Source organism: Scyliorhinus canicula, chromosome 11 (assembly GCF_902713615.1).
Source record: "Scyliorhinus canicula chromosome 11, sScyCan1.1, whole genome shotgun sequence".
In the NCBI taxonomy this organism is placed as follows: Eukaryota; Metazoa; Chordata; class Chondrichthyes; order Carcharhiniformes; family Scyliorhinidae; genus Scyliorhinus; species Scyliorhinus canicula.
Window position 1 is genome coordinate 148,492,602 of NC_052156.1, and position 17,929 is coordinate 148,510,530.

Genomic DNA, 17,929 nt, shown 5'->3' on the forward strand with positions numbered 1-17,929 from the left:
GAAGAAAGCAAAACACAAGATTATTTTGGGGGGCATTTATTTGTTTATTATAGATAGAATTTGACTGTAGAAACAGACCATTTGGTCCAACTAGTCCATGCTGGCATTTAGGATACACACCAGCCGCCTCCCATCTTACTTTATCTAACCATAGAAACATATCCTTTTCTTCTTTTCTCTCTCATGGACTTAGCTAGATGCTACTTCTAAACATCTGTGCCATTTGTCTCAACTATACCACATGGCACAAGTTCAACATTTTCTGATAAAGTAGGTTCTGCTAATTCCCTATTGAAATTATTAATACCTATCTTACATTTGTGGCCCTTAGTTTTGGACTCCTCTACAGTGGAACATCTTCTCGGCATCTACCAATTTAACACCTTCATAATCTCAAAAGACCCTTAGGAAATCATCCCCTCAGCATTCTCTCTACTAAAAATCTTTTTTTGAAAGATTTAACGGACAGGAAAATTAGCTGAAAATGCTCCCTGATGTCTCCCAAGTCCCCTGCACTGGCCAAGTCCACGTTTCAAGTCCTCCAACTTTGCTGAACTCTCTGATCTCAGATAGACGAATGGTTTGAGTTCCACCATTGGCAGGTGGATCAGTAACCGTGGGCCATAGATTTAAGGTAACTGACTCATGAGTGAAGAGGGAGATGAGAATTTTTTTTTTTTTGAACTGCTGCAAGTTATAATGATCTGGAATGTACTGCCTGAAAGGTTGGTGAAGGTCGATTCATTGGTAACTTTCATAAGAAAATTGAATACATACTTGGAAAGGAGAAATCTGCAGGGCTGTGGGGAAAGAGCAGGTGTTAGTGGGATTATATGGAAAACTCTTTCCAAGAATTGGCATAGCCATAAGAGGCAGAATGGATTTCTGCTGTGCTCCATCTTTCTGTGCTCTGTGACTCAGAGTTATGGTGGAGAAATAATCAACCACGGGTTAAACTTCAACATCAAATTTTGATTGAAAAAACTCCAGGTTTAAGAATAATGCTATCTGACTGTTTATTCACAATATAGTCACCGAAACCAAGAACTACTACAAATTACATAGCATGTTATCAATTAGAACTCAAAGTACTTCACATAATCATTGACTTTCTGGAGTGCAGTCAAAGGAGGTAAACCACTATACGCTAGTAACATCCTACAAAGAGCTGACAGATGGGACTGCGGGATTACCTGCATTGACAGCATAGAAACCAGTGTTTATGGTCCACACAAGCCTCTTCCCATCCCATTTAATTAAATCCTAACAACATGCACATTGATTCCTTTCTCCACCACCTACATACCAACCAGTTATGAAAATGAAATGAAATGAAAATCGCTTATTGTCACAAGTAGGCTTCAAATGAAGTTACTCTGAAAAGCCCCTAGTCGCCACATTCCAGCGCCTGTTCAGGGAGGCTGGTACGGGAATTGAACCGTGCTGCTGGCCTGCCTTGGTCTGATTTTAAAACCAGCTATTTAGCCCTGTGCTAAACCAGCCTCTAACTTGTTTCTTAACTTGTTTCAAGGCTAGTGCTGGATGAAGGGACACAAGGGTAACTCACTGCTCTTCACTAGCACCTTCTAAACCCCCAGGCATAGAGAAAATAAAGTCACAGAACATACAATGACAAAGACACAGACACAAAGAGAACATAAAAGTGAAACTTTACCATCACAGTTGCTGTACACAATGATATTACACACCTAAGAATCTGGGATTTCTATCCACGACCTCATTCAGTTCTCCGACCAGTTCAATGCTAGTGAATCGGACTGCCATGTGCACAGTGTCTGGAAGCTGAACTACAGCCTCAAGCACTTCAGCCAAGGTAGGGTTATTGTCGCTAAAACATAAACAAAAAAGCACAGAATGAATTGTGTTAGCAAACGGGTTTTGTTTTCCTACATTTAATCTTTTGCAATGGTTATACAGTATTCTTCTGGTAAAGCACCTCATTGTGTCTCAAAAACTACAAAGGCCATTAGGTACATTGAATTTACTTTCAAATGCAATAACTGTTAGATTTGGAGCTGCAGAAAACATTATGGAGACAGCGAAATCCCCCAAACAGCAACCGGATAAATGATCGGGTAATATGTTTTTGGTAAGTCATAGTTGAGAAAGGACATCGGGAGAACTATCAGCTATTCTTTAATAGTATTGTTATGAGTGTAGGAATTTCAGATATATTGTTTATATGTATTTGGTGCATAGAACATGGAACAGTACAGCACAGTCCAGGCCCTTCAGCCCACGACGTTGTGTCGATCATTTATCCTAATCTAAGGTCAACCTAACCTACACCCCTTCAATTTACTGCTGTCCATGTGCCTGTCCAAGAGTCGCTGAAATGTCCCTAATGAGTCTGAATCCACCACCTCTGCTGGCAGTGCATTCCTGGCAAATCTCCTCTGTACCCTCTCCAAAGCATCCACATCCTTCCTATAATGAAGTGACCAGAACCGGACAATATTCCAAGTGTGGCCTAACCAGGGTTATATAAAGCTGCAGCAAAACCTCGCGACTCTCAAACTCAATACCCCCTGTTAATGAAAGCCAACACACCATACGCCTTCTTAGCTACCCTATCAACCTGGGTGGCAACTTTGAGGGATCCATGTACGTGGACCCCAAGATCCCTATGTTCCCCCACACTTCCAAGAATCCTGCCTTTAACCCTGTATTCAGCATTCAAATTCGACCTTCCAAAATTAATCACTTCACATTTATCTAGATTGAACTCCATCTGCCACCTCTCAGCCCAGCTCTGCTTCCTGTCAATGTGCTGTTGTAACCTGCAACAACCCTCAACACTATCTACAACACCACCACCCTTTGTGTCCTCGGCAAACTTACTAACCCACCCTTCCTTTATGGGCTTTAGAGTGGTTTCACAGGTCGGCGCAACATCGAGGGCCGAAGGGCCTGTACTGCGCTGTAATGTTCTATGTTCCACTTCCTCATCCAAGTCATCAAGTCATTTATAAAAACCACAAAGAGCAGAGATCCCAGAACAGATCCTTCCTTGCGGGACACCACTGGTCACAGGCGGAATACTTTCCATCCATTACCACACGCATTCAGCCAATTCTGTATCCAGACAGCCAAATTTCCCTGTATCCCATGCCCCCAAACTTTCTGAATGAGCCTACCATGGGGAACCTTATCAAATGCCTTCCTGAAATCCATATACACTACATCCACTGCCCGACCTTCATCAATTTGTCTCGTCACATCCTCAAAGAATTCAATGAGGCTTGTGAGGCATGACCTGCCCCTCACAAAGCCATGCTGACTATCTTTAATCAAACTATGTTTTTCTAAATAAGCGTTAAAAACCTGGGTTAGTTTGTGTATGACTGCTGCAGTCATGTTCTTAAAATTCCTGATTTGCAAGACAGCTCGGCTTTTTGGGAGCCAGAGGTGTGTTTAAAGCATCGTAAATGTTAGGGCTAATGGATTTTTGTTTATATTAGGAGGTTCCCTGCGGGGTAATTAGTTCGAGACATTGTGTTCAGTTTAGCAAGACAATATAGGTAATGGAAGGAGCCAGGAGTTGAAGCAGTCAGGTGGCAGATTTTAGTTTGTGACTGGAAAGCAAGCTGAGAAGTTTCTGAAGATATAATATAATCTTTACTAGTGTCACAAGTAGGCTTACATTAACACTGCAATGAAGTGAAAATCTCCGAGTCGCCACACTATGGCGCCTGTTCGGGTACACGGAGGGGGATTTCAGAATGTCCAATTTACCTAACAAGCACGTCTTTCGGGACTTGTGGGTGGAAACCGGAGCACCCAGGGGAAACCCACGCAGACACAGGGAGGATGTGCAGACTCTGCACAGACAGTGACTGAAGCCAGGAATCGAGCCCGGGTCCTTGGCGTGTGAAGCAACCATGCTAACCACTGTGCTACTGTGCCGCTAAATTACAGCCGGAGATGCTGCATTGGCCTGACAGGGCTCAGGTCTAGCATTTAAACAGTCTCAAAATATATCTGGGTAGAGCAAGTATTCCCGAGTGCTAACTGCATTTACAAATCGATTGGGACCGGAGATAATTTTGTTGTCTGGGCGAAAATAAAGATAGCAGTTAAGGGCTATTGTGTCACTGTACAGAGTAGAATTGTTTAAGGGGTAATTGTGAGCTATTTTCTCATGGGCTGGCTTAGCACAGTGGGCTAAACAGCTGGCTTGTAATGCAGAACAAGACCAGCAGCACGGGTTCAATCCCCGTACCGGCCTCCCCAAACAGCCGCTGGAATGTGGCGACTGGGGGCTTTTCACAATAATTTCATTGAAGTCTACTTGTGACAATAAGTGATTATTATCTAATTATGTGATGTGAAGATATTTTAATACTGTGTTAGTAATAAAATTTGTTTTAATATACCATATTCCTATTTTACATGAAAGCACCCCTGGAGTGAGGTAGTCTTTCCTCATAGTCTTACAAAATTAAAATATTGGGGTTTCTGTCCAGTATCTTAGCCACTGCTGGGGTGCGGTCCAGGATCATTATAGTATGATTAGATTTTTAATGCCCACATGAACAGACAGGTGAGGCACAGATCATGTGTGTAACACAGCGTCTTTAGAGTATACCCTGTGACAAAGTATCATACACTGATAAGTGATGTGTCAAGAGTGGATTGTGCGCTCATGTTGAAGTGGGGCATGAATCTAGAAGGATAAGAGCAGGGGATGCATGAGAACACCATCATCTGCACGTTCCCCTCCAAATCTCACACCATCCTGCTTGCAACTATATCACTGTTCATTCACTGTCACTGGATCAAAATCCTGGAACACCCATCCAAAGAGCACCGTGAGTGTATCTACACCACATGGACTGCAGTGTTTCCAGAAGGTGGCTCACCACCAGTTCTTAAGAGCATTACTTTCTAGTAATGCCCACATCCCATGCAAGAATTGTTCAAAAAACTACCACCTTTGATTTCAAAGAGCGAGAGAAAGAAATACCAACTGAGCCGAAAAGGATTATTGGAAAATATCTTATATTTCTTAGGCTTTCTTAAAAACTAAAATCTCAGAGTTCCAAGGCCCACAATTTCTCATCAGCCCGATTGAAGCACTTGAGCTGCCTGTTCCCAGAAACTACAAGGAAATCCATACAGCCGGCAGAACCTGGTATTGAAGGGATGTATAGCTCCACAGCTGCCAATTTAAAGAGTACCTCCTGCCTCCCACCCAAAAACATAACCACAAGGCTTAACTAGATGCAAGCCTATCTTCAACTAATGCTCACACACAGTCACAATCCAGCCAGGAATCACAAGACAATGATCAGAATATGATCTCGGCTTCTTTTAAAAAAAAATAACATTGCAATCTTATCCCTAGAAAACAGGTATACTTTTAACAAAAGGCATTTTGTTTCTTGCCTTCCCCTTCCCTTTGTTTAGGGAAAACGGACCTTCCATTTAGTTAGACTGATAAAGTCTAAAAGATTTTGAAGGGACTTGAAGCTGATTTAAGCACGTCACTCACTGTGTTAGAGTTTAAATCCCAGGAGACCCAAGGTAAAATTAACTTGAAATAAGAAAGGCAAATCATTTCCACCCAAATATTCACAAAGATATGGAATAAATCAAAAGGGGAAGACTGGAGAATAAATAGTGAAAGATTACTTCCAATGGGGCATCAAAAATGTAAAGAAGGGAGACAAAGAGTTAATGGAACGTGTTACAAGTGCTTTGAAGTATTGTCAATTGCATTTAATGGGGAAATTGAGTAATAAAAAGATTTTAAACGGTATGAGGAAAGAAAACAGCTCAGTTCAATGGGGAGCAATACGATGCTCTAAAAGCACTTTTTCTGCAATGACATTTCCAGAATTCTATAATTTTATTTTACTTACGGATCCACGCTTTTTGCTATGGAAGCCATGATGAACAGGACAGCTTCAGTGATCTCCCAGGAAGGCCCACTGTCTTTCAGTGTGGAATAAAGCTGAGAAGATGAACAAGACAATACAACTTCATTAAATAGAAACGTACACAAAAATGCTTTTAGGAACAGCAGGTCGTTAAACCCCTTGAGCCTGTACCACCATTCAACTGAAACTTTACATTAACTAATTATTTTGTGACTTAGAAAAAAAAAATTAAACGAATCAAGGGCATTTTGCCCGCAATGTATTCTTCACGGTGCATATATGCTCTATCCTATCATAGAAGCTAGTCACCCATTTAGTCACTTTCAACATGCAAATCTAACCCTAGAACCCTCCAAGCCTTCTACATTGTTCCAATTCTGGCCTTCTGACATCCTCAATTTCCTTTACCCCACTACTGACAGCCAAGCTTTCCTTTGTCTCAGCTCCAGAACCCTCTCCCTAAATCTCTCTTGTTTGGTTTCTGTGGCCATTAGCACCTGGTTTCCCTGGGTTTCTGTGGCTATGACTTATCTTTCATTCTCACTCCACAGTATAAATATTTCCCACTTTCTCTGTCTGTTAGCTTTGACAAAGAGTCATCGGACTCGAAACGTTAGCTCTTTTCTCTCCCTACAGACGCTGCCAGACTTGCTGAGATTTTCCAGCATTTTCTCTTTCATTTCAGATTCCAGCATCCGCAGTAATTGGCTTTTATCCATTTATCTACTTAATCCTCCTCCATTGTCCAAGCACATGCTACCTTATCGTGGACTCTATTCACCCAAAGTTTTTATACAATATATCCAAACTCCCTCTCAACACACGTGGGCCTTGAAATGACAGTGTATAGATTCTCTAGTCCCTTGTAGTGAAGGAAGCATTACACTATTATAAATGGGTCAATATCTGCAAAAATAGCAAGTAAAAAAAGTTGCATCAAGGTGTTCAAATATTAAGGTTTATGCTGTGTCATTTCGAGGATTTAATCCCTTAAGGGAGAATTTTTTAGTTTTTATTTTCTCTTTTAAATGTTCTGACTCCTGGCAATTTAGTTCCTTTCTCCAGTGCATCACCACTGCATCTTTCAGGTGAGAGCCAGACCACATGTTCAGAGAGAGAAAAATCTGTTAGGGTTTCTCTACTTATTGTTATCCAGGGACATCTACCAGGACAAATCCAGACATCTGGCAAAGACAGATTCAGCCACAATGGTCCCCGCAGCCAAATAGCTGTACCATCATGATCTAGATTGACAGATGAAGGGGATCAATCGATGAACCTTGCCCTAGCACAAATCAGTACCTTCAGAAGTCAAATCTTATGTGCACACATAATATTCCTGTTAAATTATGATTCATGTTCAGATTCTTTCTGAACCTAGTGTGTCACCTGTGTGAAACATTCCATTGAACCAACCAGGAAGATCACATCCTTCACAAGATCAGACACTCTCATCCGGAACTCCCCAAAGTCATCAGAGTCTTCTGGAATTCCATCCTGCAGATAGAAAGGTTACCACAAGGTGTTAAAACAATCAACGTGCCGATGAGGTAGATGCAAACAAACTAATTAACTTGGACAATGGCCACAGGACTAGACGACACAGGCACAAAATTCATACGGTTTCACTAGGGCGAAAGATAGAAGAATTCTCACTTCACTCTTGTAGGTTAATGAATGAGTGGAATAAACGGCAAGAGGGGGAATTCAGGATCGAGTGCCACCTTAAAAAAGTTGAACCAATATCTTCTGAGAAGGGGAACTAAGGAAGTGAAAGATATTGACAGCACTGCATAAATGTTTTTCATACAACCTTATTCCATAGATTATATATAATGGACTACACCCACCCATTTAATCTCCTCCCATACCCAAAAAGACTCTACCCAGCTATTTAACCTCCTTATATAGTCATGTACAAGTTACCCTATCATGGACTCAATCCCACCTGTTTAATCTCCTGCCATCATCCATGTACACTCTTATGTACATTGTACTACCGGGCAACACGGTAGCACAGTATTTAGCACAGTTGCTTCACAGCTCTAGGGTCCCAGGTTCGATTCCTGGCTTGGGTCACTGTCTGTGCGGAGTCTGCACATTCTCCCCGTGTCTGCATGGGTTTCCTCCGGGTGCTCCGGTTTCCTCCCACAGTCCAAAGATGTGCAGATTAGGTGGATTGGCCATGATATATTGCCCTTGGTGTCGAAAGAAAAAAGCTTAGCTGGGGTTACTGGGGTAGGGTGCGCTTTCCAAGAGCCGGTGCAGACTCGATGGGCCGAATGGCCTCCTTCTGCACTGTAAATTCTATGAATTATCCTATAGTGGACTCTATCCATTTTATCTTCTGAAATTCTATATAATTACTTTTACACCTAAAAAGTAATGAGGGAAAAAAAAATCAAGATTTATCCATCCTAAATTTTAAACGTTTAGACCAACCTGCTGCCCCTTCAGGTTTCCTCACTTGCAGCTGCACAAAAACCACAGAGCCATGTGAAATATTTAGTTGGCTTTTATTGGGAGCAGAAGTAACCAGCTGGTGAGATTGGCACCCCTCTCATTGGCTGTTAATCCAATAGTGCCCAGCCAAAGAGATTGCTACTCATTGTTTCACGGCGTGGGTCAGGATATTCTCCCCAGTGTGCCCATGCTATTTTAAATACTGCATAATTAGATCCTGAGTCACAAAGGCAAAGTGGCTTTGGACTTAGATCCATCAACACTGCTGAGTCAGTAGGGGTGTGATAATTGGCATGAACATTATGGGAAGGGGTGAAAATAAAAACATCACTGTCATACCAGTGATCTTCTGTTAGAAATGGAGAAATGCAGATGTTGGGTGAGCACAAGATCAAGCTGAGCTTGGCTGCTATTTTGAATTGGCTGCAAGTGAACAGCACCTCCCGAAACACTCACTATTTAGGCTCAGAGATAAGGTAACCAATTTGGGACGGACTCGAAGAGATGGGCACAACCACTGACTCATTTAATCAGTTTCTTTGATGCCGGAAATATTCCATGTCTCAAAATTATACTGACGACACCATGGCAATCCATTCCTACTGGTTATAAACACACATCACACCATACTCCCTCACCTAGGTTCCGTCAATATCCTAATGCATGAATTCCTGAAAATCTTACGTGATCTGGTTCTAACTGGCAATGCCGGGCCAGGGCATGAAGCAGCCGCTGAATGTATGGGCGAAAGACAGCATGACGGGTCGGGTCATTAACTTTGTAGAGGTGCTCTCCCAATCTGTACCAGAAGTTAAAGCTGATCTCCGCTACCTGGATAAACAGAAATAATTTATAAACCAGAAAAAGAGACAGTGACCGCTTAAATATAATTTACAGTTTCTCTAAAAACACATTTTAGACAATACAGAAAAACTAGTGAATAAGCTGCAGACATTACTTAAGAGAACTTCATTCCTCCTGAACACAAGGATGTCCTCAATTTATCCTTTCAAAGTGCTCCTAACCACTACCAGCTGAGAGTTTTGTAACCAACTGTGCTACTGCTCTTGGATTTCAGGACAATCTAAGCCTAGCATTCAGAGCTGTATTGAGTGAGTGCCTTATTGTTGGAAGTGTCATCTTTCAGAAAAACCTTGGTGGTTGCAAGGTGGCACAGTGGTTAGCACTGCTGCCTCGCAGTGCCAGGGACCAGGTTCAATTCAGGCCTGGGTAACTATGGAGTTTGAACGTTCTTCCAGCGTCTGAGAGACTTTCCTCCGATGCTCCGGTTTCCTCCCTCAGTCCAAAAATGTGCAGGTTAGGTGGGGTTACAGGAATGGAGAGGGGTTGTGGGCCGAGATAGGGTACGCTTTCAGGGGGTGCGGACTCAATGGGCCGAATGGCTTCCTTCTGATTCTATGATCCATTGAAATAATTCAACAAAAGAAATTAAGTTTTTCCTGAGCATATTAGCTAACAATCCGACCTGAACTACAATCAGGTTCTCTGATCAAGGCTCAAATGCTGTTTGCGGGATTGTACAGGTCTCATAATGGTGCTGTTACTGACATAATAGTGACTGCACTACAAAGAAGTACTTCATTGGCTCCAAAGTACTTTGGGAAGCTGCTTTATTAATACAACTTCTTTCTTTCAATACACTGTTGCACAGTTCAAACTTTTCTCTCCCGTTACAACTCAACTTTAGTAGATCATGTTAAAGTTGTAATTGTGCTGCAATAGAATACAGGCTTTAAGTTGTTAATTAAGCACAGCTGTCCCCAACTGGGGGAGGATTAGGGAATCATTGCAGGAATATATAAACCAGTTCTTGATGGGAGAGTCTGTGACTTCACTTTGTTGTCTTGGATACAAACCTGTTTACGGTACAGCCTAGCTTTAGATTCATTCTTCCTCAACATACAATTATTGGAATTAATAAAACACAATCTGTTCAGCCCGAGATTCAGCTGCTCTTGCACTGTAACCACAGGTATTCCCCAAGGATTTAACATTAGTTCCATCCCATTTCTCATCTCTGCTGCCCCTTGCCAAATCACCCAAAAGTACAGCATCGGTTTTCACACGTCGGTTGACAACACCCAGCTCTACCGCACCACCACCTCTCACAACTTCTCCATTATCTCTACATTATCAGACAGCTTGTCTGACACGCAGCCCTGCAGGCATTTCCTCCAATTAAATATTGACAAGACTGAAGCCATCATTTTCTTCCCCCATTACAATCAGAGTTTCCAACCCAGCGGTTCCATTGCTGACCCTTAAACTCTCTGAGGCTGAACCTGACTGCAACCTTGGGTGTCACAGTTGACCCCAAAATGAGCTTCAGACCACATATCGCACTAAGACCATTGTGACATTACCCGACTCTACCCAGCCTCAGCTAATCTGGTGGCTAAATTATCAACTGTGTCATTATTGGGCAGCACGGTGGTGCAGTGGTTAGCACAGCTTGCCTTGCGCCGCCGACGTCCCGGGTTCGGTCCTGGCTCTGGGTCACGTTCCGTTTGGAGTTTGCACAATTTCCCTGTGTTTGCGTGGGTTTCGCCCCCACAGCCCAAAGATGTGCAGGTTAGGTGGATTGGCCACGCTAAAATTGCCCCTTAATTGGAAAAAAGGAATTGGGTACTCTAAATTATTTTTTTTTCTAAACTGTCTTCAACTGAGGGCAGAAAACCCTTCCTCCCATCAAGTCCCATTCACCCATCACCCCTGCGCTCATTGACCTATGCGGGCTCCCGGTGACGAAAGTCCCTCAGATTTAAAATACCCATCCTTGTTTTCAAATTTGTCCGCGACATCGTGACTCCCATGGTCTCATCACTCCTCATCTCTGTATTCTCCTCAAATTCTGATTCTTGATCCAGATTTTCATCATGCCTTCCGTGCAAACATCCTAAACTGTGGAGATTCCTCCCCAAAACCTTATACCACCCTAGCTCTCTTCCCTCATTTGCGGCACTTCTTAAAAGCTACCTCTGAGCAAGCTTTTGGTTATCCACTCTGATATTTCCTTATGTGGCTCAATGTCAAACTGCATCCCTGTGAAATGCTCCAGGGCATTAAGTAATTTTAAAGGCACTATATAAATACAAGGTGTCGCAGTTGTTGAATCCCCGAGAACATCTGTTTTTGTGCTGATTCTTCCTGTCCTGCCAACATCACACAGATTAGCTGGTTATTTATCTCATTCCTGGTTGTGGGATCTTGCTATGTGCAAATTGGCTGCCAATTTTCCTACATTACAACAGTGACCACACTTCAAAAGTACTTCACTGGCTGCAAAGCACTCCAGGCTATCCTGTGGTTATGAAAGGCACAATACAAGTACATGTATGATTGTTGGTAAGTACACACCTAAAACACACACAGAAAAGTTGTCCTTCAAAATATGGGTCAAATTTCCATGGTTCAGTGTCTAATTGCACTCCAGTATGTGGGACTCGATCACAAAATCAGTCCGTGATCGGTAGCAATTTAACGGAACTCAACTAGGACAATGAGGAGTGCACAACATTTCACTGCCGAGGATAGATTACTAAAGTTCAGTAGATTCGCCCACCCAGTGATTCCCTGCTGGGGGCTGCCCATCAGAGAAGACTGCATAGGACGTAATTAAATTTGAAAGCTCCGACACTGCCTTGCTCAACCACACTCCTTGGCTGGGGCACTGCAGGGCAATGGAAAGGGCCAAGGAAATGTGCCCATCACAGGCCCTTGCCTTCAGAAGAGAGAGAAAGTGCAATGCGACCTGTCAAATCTGAAGCAGTAAAATTATTGTCAGGATCTGCCCACCACACTGTGACCAGGACTCTCTCCCTACCTCATATTGTGCATGCCCTGCACAAATCAGTAATAGTTCCAGTGTCCGGAGGTCTCCAATTCCCTGCCCAGGGGTCTGTACGATTGTCTCCAGAAACGTCTCACACAACTCAGTAAAAATACGACAATAATTCAGCACCCTGTGCAGAGAAAGAATAACAAAGAGATCAGAATGGGACGCAGAGTAAAATCTGGTCCTTTCAGTTTCCTTTTTAAAAAATGAATCCATGAGGCAATTAGAATTGGAAAGAGAGAAGTACAAGTGGGAAGCCTTATAGTTTAGGAAGCAATGTGACATATTCAGCACTCTAATGCTCTATTAATTAGCAACGTTATGAAACATAAGCTTCGTCCCAAGTGAGGTGATGTCAATACCAGAGCAGCTGGACGAATACACTTTTTTACTGCGTACTGTCCAGGGCAATAAGAATCAAGTTCCCTAACTCCACCAATCTCCACTCCACCCCCCCCCCCCCCCCCCCCCCCCCCACCACCACCAAAACAGCTTCCCGCAACTCCATCAATCTAGATTTAGAACAGTACAGCACAGAACTGGGCCTTCGGCCCTCGATGTTGTGCCGAGCAATGATCACCCTACTCAAACTCACATATCCACCCTATACCCGTAACCCAACAACTCCCCCTTAACCTTACTTTCTAGGACACTACGGGCAATTTAGCATGGCCAATCCACCTAACCCGCACATCTTTGGACTGTGGGAGGAAACCGGAGCACCCGGAGGAAACCCACGCACACACGGGGAGGACGTGCAGACTCCGCACAGACAGTGACCCAGCCGGGAATCGAACCTGGGACCCTGGAGCTGTGAAGCATTGATGCTAACCACTATGCTACCGTGCTGCCCATCTCTCCCGCACCATCTCTCCCTGCCCCATCCCCTCTGCCCACTCTGCCGATCCTGCCCCACCCCCATCCACTCAACCGATCCGGCCCCATCCGCTCTGCCCACCCCCACCGATCCTGCCCCAACCCCACCCACTCCACCGGTCCTGCCCCACCCCCACCCACTCCACCGATCCTGCCCCAACCCCACCCACTCCACCGATCCTGCCCCACCCCCTCTGCCCACTCCACAACCCAGCCCCATTCCCCCGCCCACTCCACAACCCAGCCCCATCCCCCGCTCATTCCACAACCCAGCCCCATCTCCCGCTCACTCACCAATTCTGCCACCCCCCCCCCACTCCACCGATCCTGCCCCCCCCCCCCCACTCCACCGATCCAGCCCCACCCCCACTCCACAGATCCTGCCCCCCGCACACCAAAGAGAGATGGTAAGGGCATGTCCAGGATAGACAGCACGTGAAGGAACGGTGCACCAAAGGGAGTGAAGCTTGCGGGCGGGGGGGAAGAGAGGAGTAACAGCTGCCATTGAAAGATCATGCAGTGAAGGGAGGGACGAGAGAGAGAGAGAGAGAGAGAGAGAGAGAGAGAGAGAGAGAGAGAGAGAGAGAGAGAGAGAGAGAGAGAGAGAGAGAGAGAAGAGAGGATGAAAGGGAGCGAGAGCTCATGCATAAAACAGAGTGCAGCAGTGTGTGCGTGTGTCAAGCACATAATCCCAAATAGCCAATATCAAGTGTGTGCATGTTATAGAAATAAGGAACACAGAGTGTTTATGTGGGTAATCACAGCGTGCAAGGGGTTGTAAGAGATCAGTCAAATGTCTTCACATTACCTGAGACAAGGAATATTGGCCCTACGGCCACCTTTTTACACCACAACTTTTGGGATAACCTCTCCAAGTCTCACACCATCCCCATGTGGACACACATTCCCATTCCATTGTCATCAGGTCAAAATCCTGGAGCTCCCTACCCAACAGCAGCACCATGAGAGGACTTTCACCACGCAGGCTGCAGCAGTTCAGTAAAAAAGCCCACTACCACCTTCTCAAGAGCAACTAGGGATAGGAAATAACTGCCACCCTTGAAAGCAAAGCAAAATCGCATCTCAAGAACATTTTTCAAAAATGGAGCAGACTGAGCAACGATGGAGCCAAAATTCAAACCCCATTTGGCTCAGCAGAATGTTTGCAATCGACCTGCACAACCAGTTTCAGATTTAGTCCTTTCAAATCGGTCTGCCCTTCTTCAGTTTCCCGTTCTGATAAAGGATCATCTGAAATGTAAAACTGCCTTTTCGCTTTAAGCTGAAGTAACAGCTCTGTATGTTCAGCCTCCGCGATTGTTATTTCAATGTTAAAACATTCAGATTGTGTCCCCTTTCATTCTAGAGTCTAATTTAACCCCCTACGTGTCTTTTGCTGAATGTACTTTGCTAAATATGCTATGTTTGTGAAAAATGGGCACTGGTGGTGCTGTGGACTGGTTCAGAGGACAGGCAATTGTGGAGTTCCATTGTATTGATAATAGCATCTGCTACTGTCAATTCCACTTCATGCCCAATACCACATTCAGCAATTTATTTCACAATTTCTCCCCCACTCTAATACATTCCACCTTGCCCACCAGTCTCAAGTCTTACATTCCAGATCATACCCATCATGGTATCAGATCGAACTGGGGGAGGCGGCAATGCTTTGTCTTTTCTGTCAGTGACAGCTGAATTGCAGCACAATAGGGACTATCCCCTCCAGAGATGAGCTTCAGGCTCCAAAGACCCAGGTAACACGGCTTCTAGAAGTCACGACAGCCTCCAGAGTACAAATACATGAAAATAAATGTTAGTTTGCTTTTACTTGCCACTATGGCCACAACAAATCCACTCCAATTTGCATCAGCACCATCCAATGTCGGAGGAATGAGGGAAGCTATGTCGCCAGTCACGTTTCAACAAAGCCGTACAATGATTAAATTTACTAGATCCTTACTTGTCAAGGTCCTCACGTGCCACAGCCATGTGATATGCAGATTCTAGAGTTAGCACACCCTGGAATAGGTGCAGAGCTAGAGGTAGGGTTGTCTCTACATTCTCAATGGCATATAGCGCTGAACAGATACAGTCAGACGCAGCCTCATGTAGGTTTGTCGAGGTATCATCACGTTGCTGAAATAAAAGACACTTCATCAGCATTCCTGAGTTAGCATAGGAGAAACCAGCCAGGGATTCCACTCCTGTACAAAAAACAGTGGTCCTCCCTCAATATCAGCGCTAGGCACTGACATGTGTTACTGAGCTTAAGTACATCACTTGCACTAATATTCATAATTTCAGCCAGCAGTAGAGGAATGAGAGAGAACAGAGTAATAAAATGTCAAAGCGGACCTAGAAGATCATAAGGAGGCATCAGAGACATTTTATTTTTAAGCACAGGCACCAGAGACCCCAGAATAAGGGGACCTTCTGACAACCAGAAAAAAAATCATGAGCAAACATTTGACACAGGATCTTTATTAGGTTAGGGCAGCACGGTAGCACAAGTGGATAGCACTGTGGCTTCACAGCGCCTGGGTCCCAGGTTCGATTCCCTGTTGGGTCATTGCCTGTGCGGAGTCTGCACGTTCTCCCTGTGTCTGCGTGGGTTTCCTCCGGGTGCTCCGGTTTCCTCCCACAGTCCAAAGACGTGCAGGTTAGGTGGATTGGCCATGCTAAAATTGCCTTTAGTGTCCAAATAGGTTAGGTGGGGTTATTGAATTACGGGGATAGGGTGCAAGTGAGAGCTTAAGTGGGTCGGTGCAGACTCGATGGGCTGAATGGCCTCCTTCTGCACCATATTTTCTATGTTTATGGTTCCACAGCTACGGAGTGCATTCCTGTAATATGCCTGCAATCAGTCATCATGAAGAAGTCTGAACAGTTAAATGCCAGTGGACTGTTTGACTGTTGAGCCAGGTCGTATCTTCAGTTAATGTCTAGAAATGAAAAATGAAAATCGCTTATTGTCACGAGTAGGCTTCAATGAAGGGGAGGCTGGTACGGGATTTGAACCGTGCTGCTGGCCTGCCTGGGTCTGCTTTAAAAGCCAGCGATTTGGCTCAGTGTGCTAAACCAGACCCATAAACCAGACCCTCCATTTCCCAGCCGAAGCCCCTGAGCCATCAGGGACCCTCTGCTAATCAAGGAAACATTTTAAAAAGTGCTCAAACTCAGATTGGCTGGGGCGGCACGGTGGTGCAGTGGTAAGCACTGCTGCCTCACGACGCGCTGAGGACCCGGATTCAATCCCGCCCTGGGTCACTGTCTGTGTGGAGTTTTCACATTCTCCCCGTATTTGTGCAGGTCTCACCCTCAAAACCCAAAGATGTGCAGGCTAGGTGGATTGGCCACGCTAAATTGTCCCACAATTGAAAAAAAAAGAACTGGGTAATCTAAATTTATTTTTAAAAACTCTGATTGGCTAATTGGCCATTAAAGCTGGGTTTTTGTAAACAACATCCTACATATTAGAATGCTCCGTTTCACATCTTCACAAAGTGTTTCTCAGTGAATTTTGTTAGCTGCGTCACTGCAAACCTAATGTCTTCTTGAGCAATTACTGCCTGTTCAAGTCTAATTATTAAACACTTATACATGTGAAATCATTCTTGTTCATTATATCGCTTGCGATAATCGTCATTATCAAACAATGGAAATTGGATTTCAGTTCAATGCACACATTCTTCAGACTTCCTCTACTTCAGTGAACCGTGCCGAATACTAGACAGCTATTCCCAAAACACTCACCAAAACCTGAAAAATTATTAGTAGCAGCCGGTTATTTGCCATGAAGTTGCTGTCCAACACACCCAGGTTAAACCAGCTCCCCAAGCACCGGAACACCTTGATTAGAGTCTTCTCCTCGTTGCCGCTATGTTCTGTACAGGCTGTCTGGGGAAAAAGAGATGACTATTATGGATTTTCTTTACGTAGCAACAGATTTTCCTCTTTGGTTAAAGATTTGGATGTCTGCAGGAGTTACAGCTTCACAAGTGTTGACATCGTTCTGGTATCTCAACATGACAATTCCTCACACTGGCAGTGGGTCAACCTGTTCTCACATGTATACACTGAATAAAGTACAGGATCAAGATTGCACTGAATGTACAGTACGATGGTTTATCAACAGATAAAGCTGTTCAGATAAAACAGATCAACATTAGAAACCAGTCATTCGGCCCAACCAGTCCATGACAGCATTTAGACAACAATCATAGAACATACAGTGGAGGAGGCCATTCGACCCATCGAGTCTGCACCGACCCACTTAAATCCTCACTTCCACCGTATCCCCGTAACCCAATAACCCCTAACCTTTTTGGACACTATTCCTCTTCTTTTTCCTCTTATCATTCCTCTTATTTTTTTAATATTTGATCTTGGGATGTGGGTGTTGCTGGTTGGGCCAGCATTTATTTACTGCCCATCCCAGAGGACAATTACTGTGGATCTGGAGACACATGTAAGCCAGACAAGGTAAGGTGACAGATTGCCTTTCTTTTTTTTTAAATTTAGAATATCCAATTCATTTTTTCCAATTAAGGGGCAATTTAACGTGGCCAATCCACCTAGCCTGCACATCTTTGGGTTGTGGGGGTGAAACCCACGCAGACACGGGGAGAATGTGCAAACTCCTCACAGACAGTGACCCAGGGCCGGGATTCGAACCCGGGTCCTCAGCGCCGTAGGCAGCAATGCTAACCACTGTGCCACCGTGCCGCCCCAGATTGCCTTTCTTAAAGGACATTAGCAAACCAGATGGGTTTTTAAGACAATCAACAATGGTCATCTTTAGATTGTTATTGAATTCAAATTTCACATT

General features: G+C 44.2%; 1 protein-coding gene across 1 annotated transcript in view; it reads right to left on the minus strand.

Annotated features, from left to right (window-relative positions):
* The window catches only part of tnpo3 (transportin 3), a 77,507-nt gene that overhangs the window by 41,913 nt on the left and 17,665 nt on the right, over window positions 1-17,929 (minus strand). The window contains exons 5-11 of the mRNA XM_038811713.1: window positions 16,855-16,998; window positions 15,062-15,237; window positions 12,211-12,349; window positions 9,051-9,197; window positions 7,293-7,400; window positions 5,886-5,977; window positions 1,710-1,849 (exon numbers count right to left, since the gene is read on the minus strand). Coding sequence (XP_038667641.1) covers window positions 1,710-1,849; window positions 5,886-5,977; window positions 7,293-7,400; window positions 9,051-9,197; window positions 12,211-12,349; window positions 15,062-15,237; window positions 16,855-16,998 — 946 coding nt within the window. The remainder of the gene's footprint in view (window positions 1-1,709; window positions 1,850-5,885; window positions 5,978-7,292; window positions 7,401-9,050; window positions 9,198-12,210; window positions 12,350-15,061; window positions 15,238-16,854; window positions 16,999-17,929) is intronic.